This window comes from Lutra lutra, chromosome 6, assembly GCF_902655055.1.
Source record: "Lutra lutra chromosome 6, mLutLut1.2, whole genome shotgun sequence".
Taxonomy (NCBI): Eukaryota; Metazoa; Chordata; class Mammalia; order Carnivora; family Mustelidae; genus Lutra; species Lutra lutra.
Genome location: NC_062283.1, coordinates 32,901,067 through 32,927,553, shown reverse-complemented (window position 1 = coordinate 32,927,553; position 26,487 = coordinate 32,901,067). Strand labels below are relative to the sequence as shown.

Sequence of the window (26,487 nt, the reverse complement as noted above, 5' to 3'; positions counted from 1 at the left end):
CTTTCCCTCTCTGAGCCTCAACATGCTGGCCTATAAAATGGGGCTCCTCACACAGAGTGGACATGCGGGAGGGCCGTGAAGGGGGCGGTGGACACACTGGGCTTAGAGGGCCCCACCCAGCCAGAGAGCAGAAGAGGGGAAGGGAGGGGAGGGCGGCATGCCAAGCTGGGGTGCAGCAAGAGGGGCCCAGCACAGGGCAGGATTTCTGTGGGAGCCCAGGTGGGTCAGTAGCAACCACGACAGCCACGATGTTTATGCCTCGAGAAGGAGGTGACGACATGTCCTGGAACATGTTGTTGTCTCCAGAGCAGGAAAACTGGGTCATGGGAGCAGTAGAGGGGGAGGCAGAGGGGGAAGGGTGTCCCAGGTCACAGTGACCAGGCAGGGCCTCCACACCTGAGGCCAGGAAGAGAAAAGGAACCCCTGGAGACCAGCTCATGACCCCACACACCCCCAGATGTGAAAGTCAGGGGCATCAAGAGGCTAGAAAGGGAAGCTGTAGACCCAGAATGAGTTCATACATTTATTCCTTCGTTTAGCCACCAAACAGGTACCAGGCAGTTGGCGCTACGCTATGCGCCCAGGGACCCAGTGTTAAGCACAATGATCCAGGTCACCGCCCTCATGGAAGGAAAACAGGCAGGGAGCAAATAGTCATACAAGTACAAACTCAACTCTGTCTGAGATCAGTGCTTCTAAAGAAAGGTCTTGGGTAGCAGACCATGTCCAAGAGGTCAGGGAGGGCTTCTTGGAGGTGACACTTGAGCTAGTGTTTGAAGTGTGAAGAGGAATTAGCCATGCAGAGAGGTGAGGTAAGGATGTCCTAAGCAGAAGGAACAGCAGGTACAAAGGCCCCCCACAAGGTGTGGCAGACCACAGAAGGTGAAGAGGCACCCCTGGAGATCAGGCTGGGAAGGTGGGCAGGGCTGGGCCCTAGGGAGGGCTTTGGACTTTATTCTAAGGACAGGGAGCCCCTGAAGAGAATTAAGCAGGTAAGTGACATGACCTGAATTGTCTCAAAGCATTGCTCTGGGGAGGCTGGACTGTAGGAGCAGAGGTGTGATGAGAAGGGAAGATGCCATGAGGACCCACTGAAGCCATCCATGTGGGAGATGGCAGGGTGGTGGGCCAGGCTGGTGGCCGTGGAGATGGAGTAAAGGAGTCCAGTTTGGGACTTGAAATTCACAGGATGTGGTGATGGGTAAATTGCCCGGGAATGCAGCAATGAAGGTCGGGGGGTCCTAAAAGTTCAGTTGGGTGGGGAGGGCTGAAGGGGGAACACCCCTGTGCCTTGAGCCAGCAGGCTGGCCCCCAAATAGGTAGCTGTGTGCTTATGAGCCCCAGGCATTTTCTGTCTCCAAATGGTGGCATCCAGGAGCTGGCCCGGAATGGCATGTCCATAGACAAGACTCATGGATCAGGGCTGATTGCCTAGAGGAGAGGCAGGATCAGGTCCAGAGGGAGAGCGAGTTGGGAGTTGGGGCAGAGCTGGTCCCAGCCATGGCTGTAGAAGGAGGCTTAGCTGCAGGTATCTGGCAGGGAAAGCTGAGCTTTGGAAAAATGACCAGGAAGAGAACTTGGCCACAGTGGGGAAACAAAGTGGCTCATGTGATTGCATAATAGAAAGCACCAGATCACTGACTCTGTGACCACAGGGCCCTGCGTGTTTTGTTTACTGCTGTGCGTCTCGAAAGGATCACATAGTAGGGGCTCAAAAATGACGTTCAATAAATAGATGTGTCAGAAGTCAGTATGCAACTTTGCTCTTTACAACAACAAAAGGACACCAGAAAGCAAGTACTGGAATGTGGTTCCACCCTCCTGAGGCCCTGGGTTCAGCCACTCACAGGCCAAATGGCTCTGATGGGAGGTCCCTTCTCCTCCGCCCTCAAGAGCCTGGGCTCAGCCCTGTGTTGATTCAAGGTTTCCCAGAACCAGGCTTTGAGTCCAGCAGGTGGGAATGAGGAGGTGGGGGAGGGCTGGGGGGAAAGGAGGTCACACCCTCTCTTCCATGGCCTGGTAACCAGAGCCCAGCACATAGCTGGGCAGCATGAGAGACCAAGGACGCAGGAGGCTCCCGGAACAGCCTGAGCATCCGCCTGTCCCAGTGAAATGCGATCCCCTGCCCTGGGGAGCAAGCAGGGGCATGGGATCCTCAGCCCATTAAACCAACAGCCTCAGGGTGCCCAGGAATCCCTGTCATGCCTGCAGGGCTCTACTCTGTCTGGGTGTGGGGAGGACTCAGGGTGGGGACTGGAAAGGAGGCTGGCCACAGGAAGGGCAGCTGCTGACAGCCCCCAAGGCTGCCGTGGCCTTGCCGTGACACTGTTTTCTGCTGCTAACACATCTGTCGGGCAGCTGGTAAGCCAGACCCCAGAGTGCGCGCAGAGCACCCAGAGCACACAGTGACCATGGGACCTCTGGGACAAGGGCCAGGAGACCTGCGTTCCAGTCCTGTCTCACCTCCCACTTCGGCTCCTATCAAAGCCCCGGGCTCATGCGCTCTGTGCGTGAGCAGTGAGGGCGGACAGGCTGTCTGTGCGGAAGGAGTTCTCCACAGACACATAGAAACGGTGGGGTGAGGGGATGGAAAAGCCATCGTGGCTCTCAGTGCTGCAGCAGTAAATCTGGGGGAGCCCTGTTAAAACCAGGAGACAGGTGAGGGCACCCTGAGGGAGGCAGGGATCTGGGGGAAGTGGCCCAGAGTCAGAAGAAGGCTGGACCAGACCAAGGGGCCCGGGGAAGAGCCTGTGGCCAGAGAGAAGGCTGAGCCCCAGAGCCAAACTGTAGCCTCAGGGGCCGAGTGCCCACATTTGGAGAAGCCCGGGAAGGGGCAGGCTGGGGCCTCAGGCTAGTGGGGCATCCAGGGCCCAAGGGAACTACAATCAGAAGTCTGGGGCAGCAGACTTCAGACCTAATACTTGGTCCAGAGTTGCTGAGACCTGAAGCCTGGCATTAATGAGCCTCTATCTTTTGCCCACACCACATCTCTCCCCATTTACATGTCCCCAGACCTTGTCGAGCCTGTCTCAACATCTCAGGAACTCACCATTCCCTTCCACTCCACTGCCTCAGCCCTGCCACCAGGCTGGGCTCACCTGGAGGACAGCACCTGGCAGCCTCCTAACCTGCCTGCCCATCTTTGACCTGATCTACTCTCCCCAAAACAGAGTGGATGTGCTCAAAATGCCAATCTGGGCCTGGCCCTTCCTGATATAAAGCCCTTCGGTTTTTCCTGAGAAGCCAAGAGACTTTTGAGGCCTGCATCTCCTACCTCAGGCTCTTCTGTCATCATTCCCCACCTCTCGAATGCTCTGGGCACTCTGAGTGGCTCCACCTCCTGGACTACCCTCTTCCCCGCTGTCTCTGGGCCTTTGCACCTGCTCTTCCCTTAGCTAGCATGCTCTTCCCACCACCCTCTCTCCCCACCCCAACCTGGATGATCCTGTTTGTCCTTCAGGTCTCTGATGGCTGCTTCCTCCAGGATGCCTTCTCTGCTCCCCCCAGGCTGGGCAAGGTGTCCCCTGCCCCAAGCTCCATGTTTGCCCACGAAATACACTGGGATTGCCCTTTGACTTGATAAACACCCCTTCCTCCGCCCTCACCGTAATTCCCTAACAACCATCACTGGTCAGACAGGTTCCTGGGTCAGCTCAGCTGAGCAAGGAGCAAGTCCAGAACACATAAGGGTCTCAAAAACTACTTGACTGTCTTTAAGCTGATTGTTGACTGGCTGTCTTCTTGCATGACTTTCTCTCTGGCGACAACAGCTTGGGGCAAACTGACAGTAAAATTATGGGGGAATTGGGGCACCTGGGTGGCTCAGTGGGTTAAGCCGCTGCCTTCGGCTCAGGTCATGATCCCAGGTCCTGGGTTCGAGCCCCACATCGGGCTTTCTGCTCAGCAGGGAGCCTGCTTCCTCCTCTCTGCCTGCCTCTCTGCCTACTTGTGATTTCTCTCTGTCAAATAAATAAATAAAATCTTTAAAAAAAAAAAATTATGGGGGAACAGGGTGGGGGGAGGGAGAACAAGACTCCCTAGCCTACCCTTACCTCAAGGCATCAAAAACCCACCAGGGGCCTGACACACTGGGCCCTGGGTGCGCTGGGCCTGACATCCACCCAGGCAGCGGAGCTGACCACTTCTCCCCTTCAGACCTCTCCTCCTCTGCCTCCTCTTCATTCCCCTCCCTCCTAGGCCCTCAGGCCCTGCTCAGGGCAGCCATACACCAGCTGACAGCTGGACGTGCCAGCCCCTGCCAGCCCTTCCCCAGGGTCAGGTGACCTCCCTATCCAGGCCCGTGGGCAGACCGGAGTCTAGGCAGACCTCTCCAGCGGCGCTGCAGTAGACAGTGAGTTCTCGGTGCTGGGACGCTGGGAAGAGCCTGCCATCAGCAGGCACAGAACAAGGAGATCACTTCCCCCTGGACCTTCCCTTCCACACGCTCCCTGCCATCCTTCCAGGAAGAAGACCCTGGTGAGTGCTGCCCCAGGGGGCATAGGGCAGGGAGGGCCTTGCTGAGCCCTTCATGGTGCTGGAGTGAGGGTCCACCCAGGATGGGATGACCCCAATCCTCAACAAGGGGCACACCCTGCGGAGGGGCCAGTCTTTCTGGGGGTGTCCGTACCTCTGTGTGCACCTATGTGTCTGGGGGTGCTGCTGGGTTAGCTCAGGAACACAGAGATTCTGTCATTCACTTGTCTCCCATCTCTACCCCCTACCCCTGGAGTGATTCCAACCCTTCCTAGGGCGTCCCCGGGTCTCTAACCTCGGCTCCTGCACGGAGGCAGGGCGGGTTCTGGGGAGCTGGGACTGCAGAGGAAGCTGTGTACAGGGGCTGGAGCCAGTGATTCGCACTGTTTAACCCTTCATAGGGGCAGCTGTCCCAGGAGACGTGGACAGCAACCCTGGGGTCCAGGAACAGAGTGTCCTGTCCTAGCAGCCCCACCCTTCCGCCAGGGGGAGGGGTGCACCAGGCTGGGGTGACGTCAGCTCCTGTGACCAGCCGTCCATGGCCTGGGTACAGGGCGCCCCCATGCAGGGCTGGTAGACCACGGTCACTACCAAGTGCCCTGAGCAGCGGCAGAGTTTTGGGGGGCCTCCTCTCTCTGGGCTCTTCTTGGCCCTCAGTAAACCTGAGACCCAAACCTGTCTGAGCCTGGCATGGTCCTTGGGACCTCTGGGAATCTAAAAACCTCCATGCCAGATTCCTTCCCCAGAGATTCAGATCCAGTGGGCCAGGACCCAGGCTTCTGCGTTTTTTAAAAGCTACCAGTTTATATCTGAACCTTTTTTACTATGAAAAATGTTAAGCCCACAGGAAAAAGTAGAGGGAGTGATATCACGAACCCTTGAATATCCTACCCCAGGACTTACATGGTTGTTTGACCTCTGCCATATGCTTCATTGACTGCTCTAATGCTAAAGTATTTGAAGTAATTTTGGGACATCATAGCGTTTCCCCCCCAAAGTACCTCAGGAAGCTCTTACATAACCCCAATGCCATTATCCCACTAACAAAACTAACAGCTCCTGAAGAATGGCCACATGGAGTTCATATTCAAATTTCCCCAGTGGCCCCCTGGATGTTTTTTATCGCTTTGTTTAGACCAGGATCCAATCAAGGTATATGGGTCAGTATGTCTTTTAAGTCCCTTTCAATCCAAAAGGGTCTCTTCCAACCACCTCTCTCCATACCCCCGCCCACCACATTGACTTCCTGAATTAAAGGGCCAGCTGTCCCACAGGAGGGTGAGAATATGGCTGGGTCAGACAGCTCTCAGTACAGAAAGGGAAACTGAGGCCCAGAGAGAAAGGGACAGGGAATCTGAGGCAGAACCAGGTCTCCTGGTCCCCTCCTGTGCTGTGCTCCCCCAGAGCCAGTTCCTTATCAGGGATCTGAAAAGCTCGTCCATTGCAAAGGGCCTATGGCCCCTGGGACCCTGCCAGTGTGCTCTGGGGTGGCAGGCCAGGCTGAGCCATCCCGTGTCTCCCCCTGTGTTCTTCTGCCCTGAGCAGGGCACCTGAATAAATTCTTTATGTATGGTTGCTATCTTGTTCACCAGCAGCCACAGGGAACAGCAATCACCTTTATGAGCATTGGGTTGTTCTGGGAAGTGAGATGAGAGGCCGGGAGGAGTCCAGGAATGGGGAACGCAGGGCATCACCGAAAGCCATTACTCTTCCCTATCCAGCAGGGCTGGGACTGTGGGGTCCAGCTGCCCCAGGGAGGGAGTGATTGAGTCGGGTTGTGGAAAACCATGTTCCCCTCAGCTCGGATGTGCCCTCCAGCTCATACGCCTTGTCCCCTCTTTGGCAAGACCTGTCCCTGGCTTTGGGGTCCCTCACACTGTGAATGGAGCCAGGCACCCCACTCCTCAGAACATGCCTCCCCTTGACGCCAGCCAGACACTCCTCAGAAAAAGTAGGGCGTGGTAAGAGGAGAAGAGAGAGGGACATCAACCTCGACGGTAACTTCTTTTTTTTTTTTTAAAGATTTTATTTATTTATTTATTTATTTGACAGACAGAGATCACAAGTAGGCAAGACGCAGGCAGAGAGAGAGAGAGAGGAGGAAACAGGCTCCCTGCCGAGCAGAGAGCCCGATGCGGGGCTTGATCCCAGCACCCTGGGATCATGACCTGAGCCGAAGGCAGAGGCTTTAAGCCACTAAGCCACCCAGGCACCTCGCAATGGTAACTTCTGAGCTCTTGAAAAACTGCCCCTTGGAAAGGCAGCGTCCCCCAAGCCACCGTCCTGGGCTCTATGAGGGCAGGCCTGGCCAAGCCAGGTCCCGGATGTGTTCCCTGTCCGGACCAGGGCTGGCCGGCTGTGGAGTTTGGGCCAGGGACTCCTGCTCAGGGCAGTTCTGGCCCGTCTGCTGCTGCCCTCTGCTGGGGGAAGGCCCGCTCGCCTTCTCCCTGAACAGACGGGCTCCTCGGAGTTGGCCAGTTGCAGCCCGTGGTGTGAAGGACCAGGACCACACGCTCACACGCACGCACGCACGCACTCATCTGCATGCTCACACGTCTGCTCCACCCATGACTGCATTTTGACCTTAAAAGGCTGTTTCTTCCTGCAGCCATGAAGTTGCCATGCTAACCACTGCCAAAACCTTCTGTCTCTGGCTCAAAGACCTCTTACGTAAGGCAGGTGGCTGCTGACCGCAGTGTTTAGAGAAAGGTGGGGAGGTGCGGGGAAGGGGGTCAGAGGTTGGGAAATGTGCACATCTGGATGGTTAGCGGTATCCAAGATCCTGGATGCTGCTTCAAGGGGGTGAGGTCCTGAGGGAGTTGGGCAATGCTGCTGGAGCCATTATTAGCCATGCCCAAGGTCCCCAAGGACCTGGGGTGCTGTTATGAGGTCAAGACAAGGTAAGGGTCAGGGAGGGAGAAGTCTCCAGCCTCTGCCTCACCTGGAGCAGCCCTTCCAGTGGTGCTAGGATTCTGGAGTCATCTTTGCCCCATGCGTCTCCCGCCCTGACAGCAAGCTCAGAACATTGCTGCTGCTGCTGCTGCTGCCGCCGCTAAGGACATTTGTCAGTGGCTGAAGGGCTTCTAAACTAATAATCGCTGTATTAAAATCGCATTTGGTCCTCAAACTGGAGGAACATTGGGAGATTTTAAATGTTAAGAGAAAAGGAGAGAGACAAAAGAAATCTCTCAAAGGATAAAATCAGCCCCAAAAGAAGTCTGTGTGATGGAGGAATATGAAGCATTGCTCTGGGGTTGGGGATCAAGCCTTCCCTGGGGAACAGACACTTTGCCAAGCCACATATCTCAGCCACGGCTGAGAAGGTGAGCTGTGACGTCCGCCAGGGCTCAGTATTGATCCTGTTGGGCTGCGGGGGGGGGGGGGGGGGGGGGGCGGGGGCGGGGAGTGGCCACACACACAGAGGGCCCACCATTCCACGGCCCTTGAGTCATTTTTAGAATGGATTTTAAAACATGGCTCCCCGCCCCCCCAGGAAATAATCTCGTGCTTTCCCAGCCTGGATTGCCCCAGATGATACACAGACCTCTGCCACATGAGAAACTCCAAAATCCTCCTGCCCATTACGACCTAAGCAGTTTTAAATGGTTTTTGGGTCCTCTCTTCTCGAACAGATCTAAAAAAATGCTCCCTCGGGCATCGCAGACATTGAATGGTACTTGTTCCAAACATCTTGGCTCCAGCAGGCCTGCAAAATGCACGATAGGACTTCAGAGGCGAGAGGGCAGGCTATAAACCATGCGGCCTTTGAATCGCAGCTGACCCTGCCTATACGGCAGTCTTCTTTGATACAAGTTGCTTCTTAATGATCTCTTCCCCAGAACACTTCCCAGCACCCCCCTCACCCCATCAGATTTACTGGGATGCGATGCTGAAGGCTTCCTTCCACACCTCACCCTCTCAGGCAACCCTCTCCTCCCTGGCCTGAACAGGAGCCAGACAAGCTGGGCACCCCGGGTCTATGTGGCCAGGCCCCCTCTAGGCACCCCCGGTCTATGTGGCCAGGCCCCCTCTTGGCCCATGAGTGAAGCAGGCCAGGCTTACCCCCGCTCACAGCCTTCCCTCTGGTCTCCTGGCTGGCCCAGGCCACTTTCTCCTGCTCCACCCCCACCGGAGACAGCCCCTCCTCAGGCCCTAATGGCCTACCCCCGGGCCAAGACTCCATCCAGAACCCGTGACACTACGCCCACCTTAGGAGACAGCAGTACCTCTGCTAAACTTTTTAGCTAGGACTCCATTTCAGCATAATTTGTTCCCTACGCATCCCCCTGTGATACTCATTATACTTTTAGTATCCGCTGATTGAGAAAATGGATGAAGATTAAAACTACTAGAAGCTCAACAGCACCTTGAAATGAATTTGTATTTTGGTAATCACAGATGTGTTCCTGTACATGTGAGAGGCTATCACGCTCTGAGGGTCCTACTGCTCTGGTCTGAGGATGACGCTTGTGGTGGTATAGCGTTAGGAAGGTCGTGAGGGGCCCGCGGGTGGGAGCCCTTCACCCTTGGCTCTGTGAACCCACACTGCTGAGTGGCCCTGTGGACCCTGTCCACCAGGTGTGAGCTCCAGGGAGGCAGGCCACAGCGGCACAAAGAGTGGAGAAGGCCTGGGATGGGACCCTGGCCCTGAGGCCTTTAGAGGAGAGAGAATGTTCTCTAGCTCCCAAGTGTGCCCGTGGCCTTTGCCATCTCAGCCCCTCAGTTTCTCCACCAGAGATGGGGACTTCAGAAATGGAGATGGGGACTGCAGAGCCTGTGACCCCAGGATATGCTTCAGAAGAGCAGCTCGTGTCATACGGCCCATTTCTGCAGGAAGTCTTTGAGTGCCTGGTTCCAGTGGGGTCCCTTGCAACTTCCAGGCTCCCTGCTGGGCATCCGGCTATGGGCACGAGGCTGCCAGCCTCACAAACCAGCCCCGAGTCGCAGCGGCCTCTGAGAGCAGAGATGTACCTCTCTGTCAGGCTACATACATATCCAGCACGATCCAAGGCAGGCCAGGGAGAGAGGACGCGGCAACGGCTTGCCCTCCAGGCTTGCCCTCCAGGCTCCCACCGGCAGTGGCACAGGGCGCTCCCATCCGCATTATGTCAGCAGAAGCAAGTCATGGGGCCGCGCCTACCTTCCAAGGGCAAGGGAAATGCAATCACACCACATCCCCTAAGGAAAACCCCAGTGTTTATAAACAGCCCCGACAAGGACCACGGTCAGCCAGCTTGTTTCCAGATTACAGGGAGCTGACAGGATTTCGTAAGACCAGGTTCATGACGAACTTAGTCTAAGTGGAGCTGGTAGAAGTCTGATTGGTGGCCTCATCTGCCATCTTGCCTAAAATGCGAGCAGCAAGCTAGAACAGGGGCTTATCTTCTGTAATTTCTAATGAACTCGGGTTCAGCCTGGGGCAAAAGATGACATACACACAGATTCTCGGGGAAGAAAAGGTGCCAGCTGCTAGTGATAAGCTGGAGGCATTCATCCACTTCGGCCTGGTGGCCTCTGTCCCTGTGTCTGGCATCACTGATACCATCATCTGTCCCCACTCTGGAAGCCAAACACAACTGCAGGCCCTGCTGTCCGCGACCTTCCTTTCAGACAGGGGGCAGGCTGGCTGTCACCCGGGCCCTGTGGGGCTGCACAGACACAGACAGCCCCATGGGGCCTCATTCAACCACCAGCTGGACAATGGGGCCCATCAGAAATTTCAGCACTTGAGTCTCCTGGAGTGAGCCCAGAGTTATTTCATTCAGGATACAAGCCAGTGACAGGATAGGATGCGGGGACCTGGGCCATTTGTCCATGACTCCTGGGGAAGGGGGCTTCTGGCTGAGCTCTTCTGGCTGGGGGCATCTCACTCTCTCCCCTCCCTCCCTCGCTCTCTCCCTCTTCTCCCTCCCATGGAACACCAGGGCAGGATGCTGAGTGAGGGTCCAGCTGTGGGGCTATGGAGGGAAGTGTGGGCTGGAGAGAGGACATTTGTCTCCCTCTGACGCACTGAAGGGAGACCAGTGTATTTAGCGAGGGTGTCAGAGGGGGCGTAAGGTCCCGTCTCAGGCAGGCGCCTCACCTGCCTTCCCAGCACCAGAGCTGAGTCAGTCCTGAGAATAACCCACGCAGTGACAAGCCTCAAGGGGTGGGGATGCTTGGGAAAAGGACTCCACAAAGGAATGCTATGCGTTCTGTCATCTGAGCATCGTGACAAGGCTGTGGCAGTGGGTGGGAAACCAAGACTCAGACGAACATTACCAAGTTCATCCCAGGGGCCTCGAGCAAGCTAGTGGGAACACTTGGGAAAGATCGGTTCCTGACTCCCTGCTCAGTGCTCTAAGGAAATAGGGCACTGACCAAAGGCCAAGGCCCACACCGATGACAGATGTACCTGTGTGTGGCAAAAGGAAGGTCTGGGTTGAGAAAGATCTGTCAGCTTGAATTATTTATATGGAACTTAAGGGGGAGGACTGAGAAAAATGGAGGTCTTCCCTAGCTCATTCCTATAGAGCAGAAGACTGTACCCAGTGACAGAGAGACAACCTTGGGAACAGAAGGTCAGCATCAGTGCCGAGGGGAAGCCACAGAGTGCCTACGTGAGCGGCAGCAGAGCCCACCTGCCTAGCTCAGGTACTGACGCTTCTGCTCCCCCTGCCCCTTCCCGCTGACCCATGTCAGAACCACAGACCACAGAGCTCAGGAGCAGGACGACCCTCAGAGATCACCTCATCTGTACCCTAAGGTGAGCCCTGAGAGAAATAGCCTCAGTTTCCTGACCAGCTGGGTATACACTTTTTTTTTTAAGGAAGTTCTTTGCGCAACATGGGACTTAGACTCGCGACCGCAAGATCAAGGGTCACATGTTCTACCGAATGAGCCAGCCAGGTGCCCCAAATCTAGATTTTTTTTTAGAAGTACAGGCTAATTACCCAGCAGACATCCTATCACTACCGACCCACCCTAAGTTTGCATTAGGGAGACAGGAGCATGGGGAAGAAGGGTACGCAGGAGGGCTCGCCTGGGACGCCGCCTGGAGGCGTCAGCTCGGCTAGGCAGTCCTGGCAAGGCCACGCCTGGTTGGTTGGTGCTGGGCCACCTGGGTTTTTCTCTCCTACCTTCCTTCTTGCCTTCACCACATCTGCCAAGTATGACTTGGTTTGCCAAGCACGACTTGGTGTGCCAAGCCACTGGGCTACCTTATCCTGTATCAGCTTGTCCCTGTACTGATTTCAGATTTGCCTCTGCATCTAGATGCCTCCTACTGACTTCTCAGCTCGTGGAACAGGCTCCAAGTGGGGCTCCCTCCGTGCTATCTGGGAGCAGACTTGGGGTGAGGCCGAGCCTACTGCGTCAGGACAGCCCCTCGCCATTAGGCCTCAGGCTCCCCACCCCCTGGCTGCCTGGCCCGGCCACCCTAACCTCCCCAGTCCTGCTCTGGCCACACATGCAGCTCTCAGAAGCCTCATCCTGCACCCAGCAGAGCAAATGCACACACCAGGCAAAATACCTCCCCTTCCTAGAGGGGCACTCTGTGGCCTGAAAAACAGTAGCCAGTGAGAGAGAGAGAGAAACCCCTGGGGGGCAGCAAAGGGTCTCTCTGAGCTGGGGTCCTGAACAAACTGATAGGCACTCCAAGCATGGAGCCGGCTGGCCATGCTCATGGTCTGCACTGAAGGTCGTTTAGAGAGTTAATCATGTCCAGGGCTGCCTAGCTTGGAGGCATCTTTGACCGGGAGTCCAGCAGAGGAGAGAGTATTAATAACTTGGCGGTGATGGGCACCCCTGTGGGAATGTCCTCTCAGACGGGACAGGACGAATGTGGCCAGAAGAGCCTCCCCTCACAGTGTCTCCTTGGGCACTCTCCTGAGACAAAGTCAGGGTGTCTTTCGGGGATGTATTCCCAACCCAGAGTTCCAGCAAGCCTGCCCTTAGGGAGGAAAAGGGAGCAGCAGGTCATAAGGAATGAGGCCCCAAGACCAGCAGTCCCCACTTTCCTCCTGCCTTGCCCCTGGCCTGCACCAGAGCCCAGTCAAGGCACTGCAGGCCCCACTTCCCTCTTGTGCAAAGTGGCAGTGAGAAACACGGCCTTCCTTCCAACCCAGAGCTGTTGGGAAAATATGACCACCAAGGCAATAAGACTAGAAATAATTACGACAAATCACATTTATTGAGGACTTAGCTCTGGGCCCTCAGCCAACCTTTTCATGGGCTTTATCTCAATGTTGTCCTATGTCCATAAAGTATCCTTACTATTTCACTTTACAGATGGGGAAACTGAGGCCCAAAGAGGTTTGGTAACTTCTCAGAGTCACATGGCAATTATGTCGTGAAGATGTGACGCAGACAGGTGTGCACAGCTATGCTGACAAAACCCAAGCTTTGCTGTGCCCCCCAGGCCCCTGCGAGAGGCCAAGCACCCTGACACCCTGACACCCTGACACCTCTCCTTGGGCCTGCGACCAACGTTCCCAAAAGCAGGCAGGAAACACGATATGAGGAGTTAAACACAATCTTGGCACTCTGGAAGCCTACAGTTGTGTGTGTTGATTTTTCAAAAATGTTAAACAGGACGGGATTCAGAGAAGTCTCTCTCTCAACCTGGCTCCCCAGAGCAACCACAGTACCAGTTTCTTGTAATGGATTACTCTAGAAGTGATGGAAGCGTCTGTACAGTCTTGTTCAACTACCAGTGGGTCGTGGCTGGGAACTGCGGGTCCTTCCACTCCTCCCAGGACCTTGTCTCCCTCACACCATTTTCTACCTTCCTCCTCTGCTTTCCAGGGCCCCCTTCCCAGGCCAACAGACAGAGGGACAGTTGTGCTATGACGGGGATCAAGGCCACTAAGGAGACAGCTGAGCCCCACTGACAGCCCCGCCCCCTGTCCGGGAGCTGCCCAGGCCTTCCTCTCGTGGACACATGGTTGTGCAGGACAGCACAGATGCTGGGGAGGCCAGAGTGGGCGTGCGGCTAGAGCCCTTCCTGCACCAGGTCGGGGGGCACCTGAGCTTGATGAAGTACGATGAGCACACCGTGTGCAAGCCCCTCATCTCCCGGGAGCAGAGGTTCTACGAGTCTCTGCCTCTGGCCATGAAGGGCTTCACCCCGCAGTACAAAGGTGAGTGTCCCCGGCGGCCAGCTGCGGCTCTGTGCGCCACCGTGCCGCCGTCGCAGGCCAGGCTCCTGGACACCCCCCACATCCCCCACCGCCTCCCCAGGTTGCCATGGAGACAGGCCCCCTCCCCACAGCCTGGCTGGCCCTCAATGTCCTAGTTTCTCTGAACTCTTCAAGCCTCCAGGCCTGGAGTCTAATACCATTTGGCATCCCTAAAAACGAGCTCAAGCCACTAGGCTTCGAGGAATTGAGCGTGGAGTGAAATGATAGGCCGGCCCCACCCTGCTCTGCTAGGGAGTCTGCTCTGTGCTTCAGGGGTGCCATGGCTGGGTCCTGTGACTGGGGCTGGGGAAGACAGGGCGGGCCAAGGCCTCTTGACCCTCCATCTGGAGACCCAGGTGGATGAGTGGAGCCTCAGGCCTGGGTCAGGGCATGAAGGAGCAGGGACCTGACATGTTTAGGAAACGAGAATTCCTCATTCTCACCTAATGGCCAAGCCAGGGCCATGGGCTGCCCTCCAGGTAGAGCTGGGGAAGCGGGGCACGGAGCCGTGTGTGTTCCAGATCTGAGTACAAGGTGGGTTCAGGGGGGTGAAGGCTGGCTGGGGAGGGCCGCCATCTGTGGGGCCCTCTGGGCAGCTGGCCAGCATCCATGAGGCAGGCCTTTTGTCCACACCCAGCCTTCAGTAAATGCGGCTCACAGGGCTCAGGGCAAGACTGCCGGCCGCGAATCCCTCAATGGGACAAGTCCCCAGAGAAAAGATCTCTTTTAAAGGTTTTTAAATGTTGTGACTACAAGCTTCTGCCCTCGAATATGCATCTGCAGTAAAAGTAATGATAATATCCAAGTAAGTCAGTCAAAAACTTACTCGCATTTCAGTGATCAAAATAACCAGGAAAAATGGGGCCTAGCTCTGTGGGTGTTTCTTAGAGGGTGCTCTGGGACTGACCAAGGCTGGTGTAGGGGTTCACATGCAGATTCCCAGGCTCCCTTCTATCCCTGTGAACCAGAAACCCTGGGGGCAGGGCCCAAGAATCTGTATCCAGCATTCAGACTGAGACCCACTGCTGGGGGCCAAGGACTTGAGCCCCAAGCACCGCTTCAGTGCCGGCTTGCCAAGACCTTCTGAGAGTCTGAGATGAGGACTGTGAGCACCACACGCTGGGAGAGAGGGGGGCGGGTAGCTGGTGTGCGGCCTGTGCAGGCCTCCCCTGGGGCCTCTGGGGCCGCAGGCCGGGGTTGCCCATCCGTTGTGGGTCACTGTCCATGTCGTCAGAGCACCCACTGGAATGAATGTCTGTCCTTTCACAATGGAACTCAACCTAGCAAAGGGGTGGCAGGACCCTGCATGGGGGGGCCTCTTGCCCGCAGCATTTCACACCTGTTGGACATGGCTCTGGAGCTGAGACAGATGGCCGGGGCGGCCACAGGCAGAGCAGGAAAGTGAAAGAGGCTGCTTGGTCTCCAGGACCCCATCCCGACGCCCTCCCTGGGTCCGGTCTACAAGTGCCCATTCCTCTGCGGGAGGAGGGGGAGAACAGCACCCCTCCTGGGCACTCTTGGGCACTAGTCTACTGTCCGGACCCCTACTCTAGCCTGCCTCCCAGGCTAGGTCAGGGGGTCATCTAGCCCAATAAGGAGGGGATGTGCCTTGCCCAGAGTCACTCAATGAGTGACCTCAGGTCAGGGGGACTTGAATGCCCACAAGGCTGCCACTGGGGTTTTCCCCCAGAGAAGAGCTGTTTCTGTAGTGGCCACTGTGTGCCATGGAGCACAGCCTCTCCCTTCTCACTGCCCTGCACTGTGATGAAATCAGAGAGCGCTGGGCAGGGACGTCACTCCCAAGGCTAGCTTCCCCATGCCAGGAGCTTGCCCGGACCTTTTGCTGGGCTCCTCAGGCAGGACAACATTTTGGACCTGCATCTCTCTGCCTCCCAGTGTACCTGTCAGCTTTGGGTGAGCAAAGACATACTTCTAAGTCTGGCTGGTTAACAGAAGAGCCAGATTCATCTTATACACGCCGGCAAATAAATGCTCTCATGAGCTTAAAAATAAATACATGACAGAACATTCCCAGAGGCTGGGGAAGCTGCTTGGCCAAGCTGAAATTGCTGAGATGCTCTGGGCATGGCAATTGTGGCAGTAAGCACTCTTGTCTGCCCGGCTGGCGTGACTGCAGGCAAAGCTCTGGCTGTCCCCCGCTACCCCCAGCCAGGCAGAGGCGACAGAGTGTGGGGGGCCCATGTCCCTCCAGGCCTAGCTCCCATGGACACACAAAGCAAGCCGGAAGCCAGGCTGGGGCCAACACAATCTTGACTAAAAACCAAGCCAAGCAAGCCCCAAGGCGTCTGGATTCCACTGACCGGCTGCTTCGGTTTAGAGAAGACAACCTGAGATCATCTGCAAGGCAGAGATCTGCTATGCGTCTTGGGCTTCAGAGCAAAGTCTGGGCTGAGCTGGAGAGAGATGTGGGAGAGGGAGGAAGACAGATAGGTGGAGACACAGAACCAGAGGCGTGAAGGAAGACAAGAGGCAGGGACACGAAGTCTGGCTGGGTAGCTCTGACAATATGAGAAATAGAAATGATTTTTGGATTTTATTGGTTTTTGGTTATTTTGCACCTCTCCTCGCCTCCATTTATTGAGACAGTCAGATCTGATGAGATCAGACAAGAGCTGGAGCCTAGAGAAGCAGGAGAAGGTCACGTTTCTTGTCCTTCCAGGGAGGCCTCCTGGGGCCGGGGCTCCCCAAGACAGTGGTTTCTGGTGAGCGTGTCCCAATCCCACAGTCCCATAGCAGAAGAGGCCAGAGAGTGAGCCGAACTTTACAAAAGACCGAAAAGGGTCATGCCCTTGGCTGGCGCACCGTCCTGGGCTCCCCAGCAGCCACGAGGCTCCAAGCTCCCCAAGGACAAGCACAGAGGCTAGTGTGCTCTCCTTTCCCCACGGTGGAGGGGTGGACTCTGGGGCCAGTGCCGGCTTCCAGGTTGGCCCTCCCCGGAGCAAGCAGAGCGGCCCTCCTGCCTGAGGAAAGAGGAACGGCAAGGGAAACGCCGCGTCCTTGGGCTTCTTGGCACTCCCACCCCTCTGAACCAATGACCCTCTCAAAACAGGTTTCTCTGTTCACTCCCACGGAACAGAAGGGCCGAACCAAATGTGATGAGGACACAGCAGGAGCGTTCCTCATCCACACACAAGTAAACACAGCACGACAACACTGGAGTTTCCCATTAAGTCCCTGGCTCCGTGTTACAGCTTGTTCCCTCTTCCATAGCCATATCTGCTGTGGCCTTTCTCAGAGCTCCGCCCCTTACTGTGGGACCTTGGGCAAGTCATTCCATCTCCCCAAGTCCCCGTGACCATGGGCAAGGGCCTCGCAGGCTTGCTGTCACTCAGTGGTAACAGACGAACATGACACTGATTAGCACGACTGCAGTTCCTCCCCCGATCTGCCATCAGCCCCCCATTCTCCCAGGCGGAACCCCTGGGTTCAGGTAAACGACAAAATGCCTGGTTCAAGGATAGTATTATTAGTCGTATCATTATTAATTCACAAGATTCAGGGGCCTGAGATGAGCTGAGGCAACGCAGAATTTTTTTAAGGAACTGGAAAGAACTGAATGTCACTCTCGGGTTGTGAAATTAGGGCACCGGGAATCTGAGATGACAGGACTAGCCTAGAGAGGCCGCTGAGCTAGGCACAGATGGCCCTGAAGAGCGACTTGCTGAATTAGAGAGCAGCCCTGGAAATGAGCGTCTGCACTGACCAGCCTGGGCAGGGACGCAAGCAGGGAAATCAGCTGCCTTGAGCGTGGGTTCAGCAAAAATTACCACTCGCGCTGAGAAAGTGACCAAGTGGCAGGGGAGAAAATAAATACCTAAGGGGGACCTGATCACATGCAGCCCACCCAGGTCAGAGTCCCAGCAGGCAATGAGCGGTGTGCCGAACGGGCTTTAAATGAAGAGAGTTTTCAAAAGGACGGCTCGTAGACAGGCACGTGGGATTAAGGGAAATGGGGGCGATGAGGCACGCAGGGACCAGTGCCCCTGAAAGGCTGTGACCACTCCTAGGCCTGAAGGGAATGGGGTCACAGACCCAGTGAGAGCGAGGCCACAGAGGGACAGGACCATGATGTGGCAGGGAGGAAACCAGTGGGATAAACACCTCAATCTTTCTCTGGCCCCAGCCCATCTCCTGCCGACATCCTTCGTTGGCCCAGCCCCTGGGAAATCAGGGGTGCAGAAGCCACTGGTGCACTTCACAGGGTCAGCCTGGCAGGCACAAAGCAGGGTGGAGACAGGTGCAGGGTGGCCTGGAGAGAGAAGGAGCCACTGGAACAGTCAGGGATCAGCTGCAGGAAGAACAGGGAACCGAGGACTCCAAAGCCACCTGCGGGGCTATCTCCCCTGCCACCGCCAAGAGCATAGCTCCACCTCCAGCAGAACTTGGGTGAGGCCGGGCACCCATTTAGGGCGGATGCTGAGCCCCATGGGGGAAGGCCCGGACTGTGCCGCCAGAGCAAGAAATCCAACAGGGGTGACCACGGAGCCGCTGACAGGCGTGCCAGACCTAATTACCCAACCTGGCCCCTGTCCCGGAGAAGCCAATTAGCATGTTTGTTCACTGGGTCTCCTCACACTCTCCACGCTCACAAGCAGCGACCGGAGCAGGCTGCTGTGCCTTGATTACAAACACGATGGGCAGGAGTTACCATAGCTGGAGAAATCCCACCAGCCTCCTGTTTTCTATCAGAGAACCATGTTCCGTCAGTAATATTCATGGGCTGTGGGTCTAACTGAAGGAGATGGCGGGCATCCGTGTTGAAGCCAGGATGGTGGGTAGGGGAGAGGTCTAAAGGATGGGGACAGAGAGGCCGAGCCCAGGAAGGCTGTATGAGGCAGGCTTCCTGGAAGAAGCTGGTCAGACAGAACGGGAAGGGAGAGAAAGGATGATGAAGGAGGCACAGGGAAGTTATGGGATGGACCCCAACTTCCCTCACGGCCTCCCTGCGAAAGACCGGCTCCGATGACCCCAGGTTGGGCCCCACTGGAACAGCTCTGTTGTGCCTGGGAAGGTGCCAGTGTGCACCAAGGAACCAGAAGGTGAGAACAAAATGTATGGGGCTGGCTTTGTTCAAAGCTCAAAAGGGCAGAGAGATTCAGGGAAGGAGAGCTAACGCCCTGACCAGCCCAAGGCTATTTTCTGCAGGCTCCGCGGCCCTGGGCTCATTTTAGAACAGTCCCCGTAGCTCTTCCTTGAGAGAGCAGTTAGGGAAGGCGGGGGGGTTGATCAGTGCCCTTAAACTGCAATTCAGAAGGATGTCACCCCTTGCAACATGTCCACCAGGTAAATTCCATCTGGTTTTCCCCCTTACACTCCCCCCGTGTGCTCTGCAGGCACCATCACAGTGCACCTCCAAAAAGACAGCCGAGGCCATCTCAGCCTGGTGGCCACCCCGCTGAAGGAGAACCGGGGGCCCTTCAAGGTCTCCACGGAATCGGCGGCGGTGGCAATATGGCAGACGCTCCAGCAGACCACCGGCAGCAGTGGTGGCGTCCACCCCCTCGTCCAGTGGCAGCTGGCTCACTCGCTCGAGGAGAGGTGAGGGCCGCATGGTAAGATGACAGCTAACCTAGCAGGGACCAGCTCTGCTTCCACCTGCGCCAAGGCCCACAGCTTCCCGACAGGGCCGAGGACGTGACACATTCCCAGGAAGTCTCCTTCTAGAAACATCCAGGTGACCAAAGGAAGGCATGAGTTTTCCTTTATGCGGTTTCAGAGGGAGGATTCCACAATGTCTCAGAAGCTGAAACATATGCAGGGTCCTATAGCGAACAGGCATTTCAGCACATACTTGTTTAATTAAATACTTATTTTATGGAGACAGTGCAGTGTCTCTGGGTGGGGGTGGGGGAATACAGAAACCCAGAAAAGTTGACACAAGGGAGAAATGGCTAATGGCAGTCCGAAGTCACCTTTCCCCAGCAGTCAGGAAGGGACGAGGAGAGAGGTCAACACAATCCCCCTGCACCCCCCACCCCCACCGTGGGATCTCAGAGACCAGGCAGCTCAGGGCACCCAAGTTCCCAAAGAGGTCTCCAGAACCTCTCTGATAATGTTAGCTGACCTTCCTCAGATGAAAAGGACCCCTGGGGACTTATAAAACATTTATAGGAAACAAAAGGGAGCTAATACAATGAAAGTGCCTCCTTTCCCCAAGGAGCACAGCAGATCTAACTACGTCTCTTGGTTCTGCATCAGGAAGCAGGTACGTATTATCTCTGTTTCACAGATGGGGAAGCCGAGATGCAGAGGACTGGAGAGAGGGCAGACCAAAGATCCAGGATTCCCGGCCCTAAGGGCATTTTGAGGTCTCAAGGAAATAGTGCCACAACACACTCACAGCCTAAAACCCCAGCCTTCTGATTCCAGACAGGGTTGCGGTCCCCACACTGCATCGCCTCGAGAGTGCAAGAGGAATCCAGATCACTTACAAGTGAACTTAAACCACCTCAGCCCTCTGAGGAGGCGCCAGGCTCTAATGAATTCTTCTGGGGTTTGGAGAGACACCCTGCCAGGGCTGCAGTGTGGCCCGATCTGGTGCCCAAGGCCTGAATGGGGCAGCAAGGGCACTCTGAGGCCCTGTAGGCAGCGTGGAGAGCAGCCAGGGGCTGTCCCCATCAGAGCCCAGTCCAGGAGAGCCCTGTCTGAGGGACGGGCACCTACCCCCAGCCCTCCGGCCACGGCTGCTGGCCATGGCTGCTCTGACTGCCGTGTGCTTCCCTCTCCCACTGCCTGGCCACGTCGCTCTCTAGGTCCGAGTTCCATCTCAATGCCCCAGTCTCCACGCTCGTGGAAGACGCTAAAGGGAACCAGGCCGAGAGGAGGAGCTTTAACCCGTGGGGACTGCAGTGCCATCAGGCCCACCTGACCCGCCTATGCACCGAATACCCGGAGAACCAGCGGCACCGTATCCTTGCTGGCACTCCCTGCTGCCTGTCAGAGGCCAGGGCAGCGGGGGGAAAGGGGTGACAAAGACAGGCAGACAGGGGAGCAGGGGCGGGAGGGGGAGACACAGACATGGGTGCCAGGACAGGGGTGGGCAGGGAGAGACCAGTGCAAGGGAGACGTCAAGGCACAAGCCCTCAAATCTGGGACCTAGAAGACATCTGATCCCTCCAAAAAATAAAAAAAGAAAGAAAAAAGAAAAAGAAAATCAGAGATTATGGGGGAAGTCGGACTGGGAATTAAGCTGAACACAGTGCCCATGGCCAGGCCGCTGGCTATGTCGCTGCTCCCACCTGGGCAGAGGGGCTGGGCTGAGGGTGTCTGTTGGCAGACAGGAATGATGACAGCCATGCTGGGTGGGGGTGGCAGGGGGCTCAGAGGGCCGGGTGGGTTCCCTACACCCCAGCCTCCCTTCTAGCCCTCCAAATTCTCCCCGCAGATGTCTCCCTGTGGAGCTGAAGGGGTGCGGGGGTGCAGTGCTCCCTCAGGGCAGTGCCCGAGAGGGAGACTCTTAGGGGAGGCACTCCCCCCTACCACCTCAGGCTGCCATGTTCTCAGTGAGTACATTTAGGCTTGAAATACCCCTTTGTCAATGCTGGGCTCCTTCCTGCAAACGGGTGACTGGTTCCACAGTATTTACTAAGACACATCTGCAACCCTAATCCCTAAGAAGCTTTTGCAGGATAATTACTCCGCTGAAATTAATATTCCTGCAACTCATCTCCAAAGCTAACATCAACCCACTTCTCCCAAAAGGTATTGGCCCATTCAGTGACTCGAGGTTTTAGCCTTATGATTTTCTGCCGTAAAATGTAAATTGGGCATGGCCTGCCAGGGATTTCACGCCTGCATTTAAATTTCAACCTCGGAGCAGAAAGGAAAAGAAGCTCCCAGAGTCATAAACCCCCTAAATAAATGGACTTCTTAAAGCAGCCTGCTAGGCTAATACTTTGCATTCTTAAGAGGGGAGATGGGCTTGTCCGTGCAGAGCAGGGTAGAAGGAACGGCACTCCGGAAAGGGGGTCCCGGGCAGTCATGGGGCCGTGCAATCTGCCTCCATGGGGGCCGCAGCCTCCCAGTCCACAGAGCCTTCCTGAACTTAGCCTGACCAGGGTTTCTGCTGCTGGAAAATGTCGTGTCACAGTACAAGCATCCCTGTATCCTGGACCTAAAGATGGGGACCCGGCAGCATGGAGATGACGCATCCGAGGAGAAGAAGGCCCGTCACATGCACAAGTGTGCACAGAGCACCTCGGCCTGCCTGGGTGTGCGCATCTGTGGGATGCAGGTAGGCGGCAGAGGGCCCGTCGTGGGGCTGGGGGTCCTGGCGTGTCCACTGCGGACACCGCCGCCCACAAAGCCAGCCACACAGGAGGGTTTGCGGTAGGTGGAATTTCCCAGGGGCCACGTGGGGCCTGTCCACGTGTAGAGCAGACCTCTAGTGACAGTGTGTGAGCAGGGGGCTGGGGAGAGAACAGAAAAAGAGCTTCTCTGTGCACTCCGTGGCTTCCTTGGTCTCTGGAAGGGTAGAGCTGAACACTCTCCTTCTCAGGGGCCATAAGGCACTCTGCTCTTCGAATTCCTACTCCATGTCTTCTGGGGTTTTTTTGCTGTCTGTTCTGGTTAAAGAAGTGGGAAGGTCGTAGCCTGCTCAGCTGAGGCAAAGGAACAGTTAATTTTTTTTATTGCCCAGACTCTACCCCATTTTTGCAGCTGACGTGGCTCATGGCAGGGGCTGCAGAACCGGAAGAAATCAACTTTCCCCCACTCGTTCACTCTTACCGTCTATCTCCTCAAAGCAAAACCAGACACTGATTTGATGGTACACGTTGAGGCTTTCCTTAATTGAAACTGCCACCCCTTGAAGCTGGAAGTGGAGTCTATAAATTTGTTGCACAGATGTCCCTCGGAAGGCTTGGAATGCAGTCCTCAAGAGAATGGAGTGTGATGATTCGGGGTGTAAACGGAATCTCTCTCCGGACCTCCAATCTTCTGAAAACGATCTGATTTATTTAGACAGTGACAACTGTCATGTGTTTATGATGGCTAATTTAACAGCCCATCTCCCGCCCTACAAAGCAAGTCTATCATAGCTTTCTGATTTTTTTTTCCTGCACTGGTTTTCCATACACATACCACGTAATCTGAAGGGGGGAAAGACTTGAGAAACTGTCTTGGCCACGTATGGGCTGCCCTTCCCAGGTGTGCCAGACAGAAGTAAGCCAAGTCATGGCCACGCCAGCCACTGGCCTCAGTACAGCCTCTGAATGAATGGGAGCAGCTGCCACTGTCCCCCCATCAGCATCTTCTCCATCTGCTTCTTTCTGGTGGCCAAGACATGACAGGGGAGTGGGGGGGAGAGGAGCTGGTGTCAAGTAGGAGCCACCAGCCCCACAGAGCTGCTGCGAACCTCCTCCCCGTTCCATCCAGGCTCCCCTCAGTGGCACTGGCTGCTGGAAAACCCCATCCCTTCCTCATCCAGCCTATCTTCTTATTGTTTTATCTTCAGTCAACCCTGCTCTACCCCAAAAGCCATGACGGTTTCCTTAGAATTTGCAGAGAATGGACTTTACAAACTTTAGTGGGGAAAACTGAATCTAGTTGGCTTTCCAAGGCCACTGGCTGCGATCTCAGATTCCTGCTAAAGCGTTCTAGCTTGGGTTTGCTAATATTTGAATTGAAGAAGGCCAGGAGCCAGGGTTTAAATCACGATTTGGAGGATGACACTGGAAATTCACAGCAAAGGCGATCCAGAGCTTTTCGTTACGGGTGGAGGGTCACCTTCATGGGGTGAAGGATATGTAGACCTTGGATTCCTATTAAGGGCTTGCAGAGAAAGCATTTTAAAATGTGAAAGTTCCCCTGGCGCTTGATGGAAGATCATCCTTCCATTCATTTCAGCCATTCCTGCCCTGCATCTCCCGGAAATCTGTTTATATATCACGCTAGCTTGTAACTCTGCAACCACAGCAGTGGCAAGCTTTCTTTTGAGTTGGCAATTCTTCACGTTTTCTTTCTTTTTTTATTATCAGGTTTATCAAGTTGATAAGAAGCACTTTCTCTGCAAAGACAAGTACTACGGAAGAAAACTCTCTGTCGAGGGCTTCCGACAGGCCCTCCATCAGTTCCTGCATGATGGAACCCGCCTCCGGACGGAGCTCCTGGAGCCCATCCAGTGCCAGCTCCGTGCCCTCCTCTCGGTCATTAGGAGCCAGAGTTCCTACCGGTTCTACTCCAGCTCTCTCCTCATCATCTATGATGGGCAGGAGCCGCCAGAAAGGACGGCCCATGGCAGCTCTTCTGGAGGTGTCAGCAAAGTTGACATCCGGATGATCGACTTTGCCCACACAACATACAAAGGCTCCTGGGACGAGCACACCTCTTACGACGGACCAGATCCAGGCTATATTTTTGGCCTAGAGAACCTCATCCAGATCCTGCAGGATATTCAAGAGGGAGAATGAGGCTTGTTGGGCCTATCTGGATTTTTCTAGAGTATAGTTCTCACAAGGGACCTACTGGTAGCCAGGGTACTCCAGACACAGTCAGATGTCTTTTTGTGATAATGCTAGCCACATTCAAGAGCCACACAGGGCAGAGGATATTAATGGCTGCTACAGAAACCAGCTCTGGAGGTAATTTCACATCCTCTGGCATCTTCTGCTAATGTCGGTCATCCAAGGCTGGACAGCCTGAGTGAAATGGCACCATCGTGGAGTACACTGGAGGGCTGTGGCATGAGGGAGAAGCCAGCGTTACAGTAAGATTCTAGAGAATTTGTGTTGAAAAATGCTTTTTTGTTGTTGCACTGACGTCTTGGCAAGCCGTGAGGCAAAAAACTCTACTTAAAGAAGACCAGAAGAGTGAGGTCACAAGTGTATGGTTTTTTCTGCTCAAACAGGCAGCCCACCCCAAGAGCAGACAGAGCTCATGAATGACTGTTTCTTATCTTCCTAGGAGGCATTTTGGTGGGGCAGGAACACATGGGACTGATCTGCCCGTCTCGCCAGCTTCCTACCCAGGGTCTGAATGGGCAAGGGCAAACCACACACAGTCCTGGCAAATCAAGCCCCTGGGTTCTCCATTTCTGCCCAAGGAGATGAGGGTCTCTTTCTAGACTTCCAGGTACCTACTGGAAGTGATGCCTCTGTCCAATTCTGGCCACAAACCGGCTCTAACCATAAACCGCAGTTCTGGTGGGCGGGGGGGGGGCTGCCGAAAGGATGAGCCATGCTGTTAAATCCACACTGTCCGCTTTCTATTTATTTATTTTGGGGGCGGGGTGGGGAGTCGGGAGAGAGAAGCCTGAAGGGCCAAGCAATCCAGGCACAATGTTTACAAGACTGGTGGACAAGTTTAAATATGGAACAAAGAGCAAACAGTTCTAATTAATTCCTTCTTCTGCAGCGTGGAAACCTATTACAATGCCCTTGAGTCGAGCACAAAGATACGTTACCCAATTAGGGAAATAAATTTGTTAATAAAATTGCTGAGGTCACCAGTGATTATTTGGTGTACCTTATTACCCTTTCTGTTTGTTTATTCTAATCATCACACTGTATGGCATTTCCACTTTATGGGTGACTAAAACAGTTCACCAATCTCCTGCAATCCTTTGGGGATCCCGGGGGGAAATGGGAGCTAATCCAATATTTCCATGTATCTACAAGGCAGGTACCAGACCTCATAAGTTGTCTTTTTATCTGAACTTTCTACAATGCAAAGTCAAATAATTTTTATATTCTCCTGGCTAATTACAATCAACCTTCGAAAAAGCCACACTTACAGAAGGAAAGAGTCCTGAATTTAAAAAAAAATTTTTTTTTGTTTAATTGTAGGATACATTATATGGATTTCGAAGCAAGTTAACTTCCCTAATTATGTTTGGCTGAGGTAACGACATGATTAATTTGTATGTTCTGCACCCATGATGGGAGAATTGAGTCAAAGTACATTGGGTGGCAAAAAGGAAGTCAGCCGAAAACTAAATATTTGCTAATGACAAAATGGAGCCCTAAATATTGCTTTTACTAGGCCACTTCCTTGCTTGAAAATCTGCTTCAACTAAGTCCAAAGCTTCTGCTTCCTGGCCCCGTTCTCAGCCCTGTGCGCTGTGGGACCTACCTGAGGATGGGGGTGGGGGGCAGCGGGGAGCAGGGACGAGCTTCAGCTAGAATGGAAGTCTTTTAGGGCTGGCTGGCCCATGTCCCTAACTGTGCCACACTCACTCTCCTGGCCCCATCCATGTGACCCATCTTCGCTCAGCCCCTCCTTTATCCAACAACGCCCTTCACAGGAGCCCTTCTCCCCACTCTTCTAATCCCTCCAGGCCCAGACCAAACCCCCACATGCCCCAGAGGATGTTGCCAACAAAAGTGCAGTTTGCTACAAGGCGCAAAGCTAGTTCCAGGCTGTGCTTCCTAGACCTCCAGGCTCAGAGGGGTTGCTGCTGTCTGGAAATGTGTTCAAGGTTTTCCTGACTCAGCTGAATGAGTCCACCCAAGCACTGCAAACCCAGGCCGAGGGGGAAGAACAGAGAGGTACGAGAAGAAGAGAAGATGGCAGGCATGGGTGTATTTGATCTTCAGAGAGAGTTCAGGTTCAAATGGCAAAAGAGGTGAGGGGGCCCTAAATATCCAGTACCCGGCAAGTATACACCGAACTAGGCAGCTCTCCCCTGCTGATCTTTTTGCCAAGCACTGGCGAAGATCCAGCACTTGGGAGTGAAGATTCTAGGCAAGGAGGCAAAGGTTCCACACATGATCTGATAACAAACCACACAGAGACAGTACCCTGGGATACAGAGGACTCATCTGTGTGGTACAGAGGATCAGTCCTACACGCAGAAGAGGTCGGCCCACAGCCAACAGAGAAATGCACATCGCCTGAC

General features: G+C 54.9%; 1 protein-coding gene across 2 annotated transcripts; it reads left to right on the top strand.

Moving 5' to 3' along the window:
• The first annotated feature begins 4,310 nt into the window (after positions 1–4,310).
• Positions 4,311–25,122, top strand: IP6K3 (inositol hexakisphosphate kinase 3). Of its 2 annotated transcripts, none has more exons than XM_047734951.1 (6): positions 4,311–4,476; positions 13,258–13,592; positions 18,986–19,190; positions 20,384–20,559; positions 21,710–21,885; positions 23,630–25,122. In XM_047734951.1, the coding sequence occupies exons 2-6, from the start codon at positions 13,394–13,396 to the stop codon at positions 24,059–24,061; spliced, it is 1,188 nt and encodes a 395-aa protein (XP_047590907.1). In that variant the 5' UTR covers positions 4,311–4,476; positions 13,258–13,393; the 3' UTR covers positions 24,062–25,122. The 2 variants fall into 2 exon arrangements, with proteins under 2 accessions (XP_047590907.1, XP_047590908.1); XM_047734952.1 differs by having other exon boundaries at positions 4,312–4,476; positions 20,405–20,559.
• Positions 25,123–26,487: the final 1,365 nt, after the last annotated feature.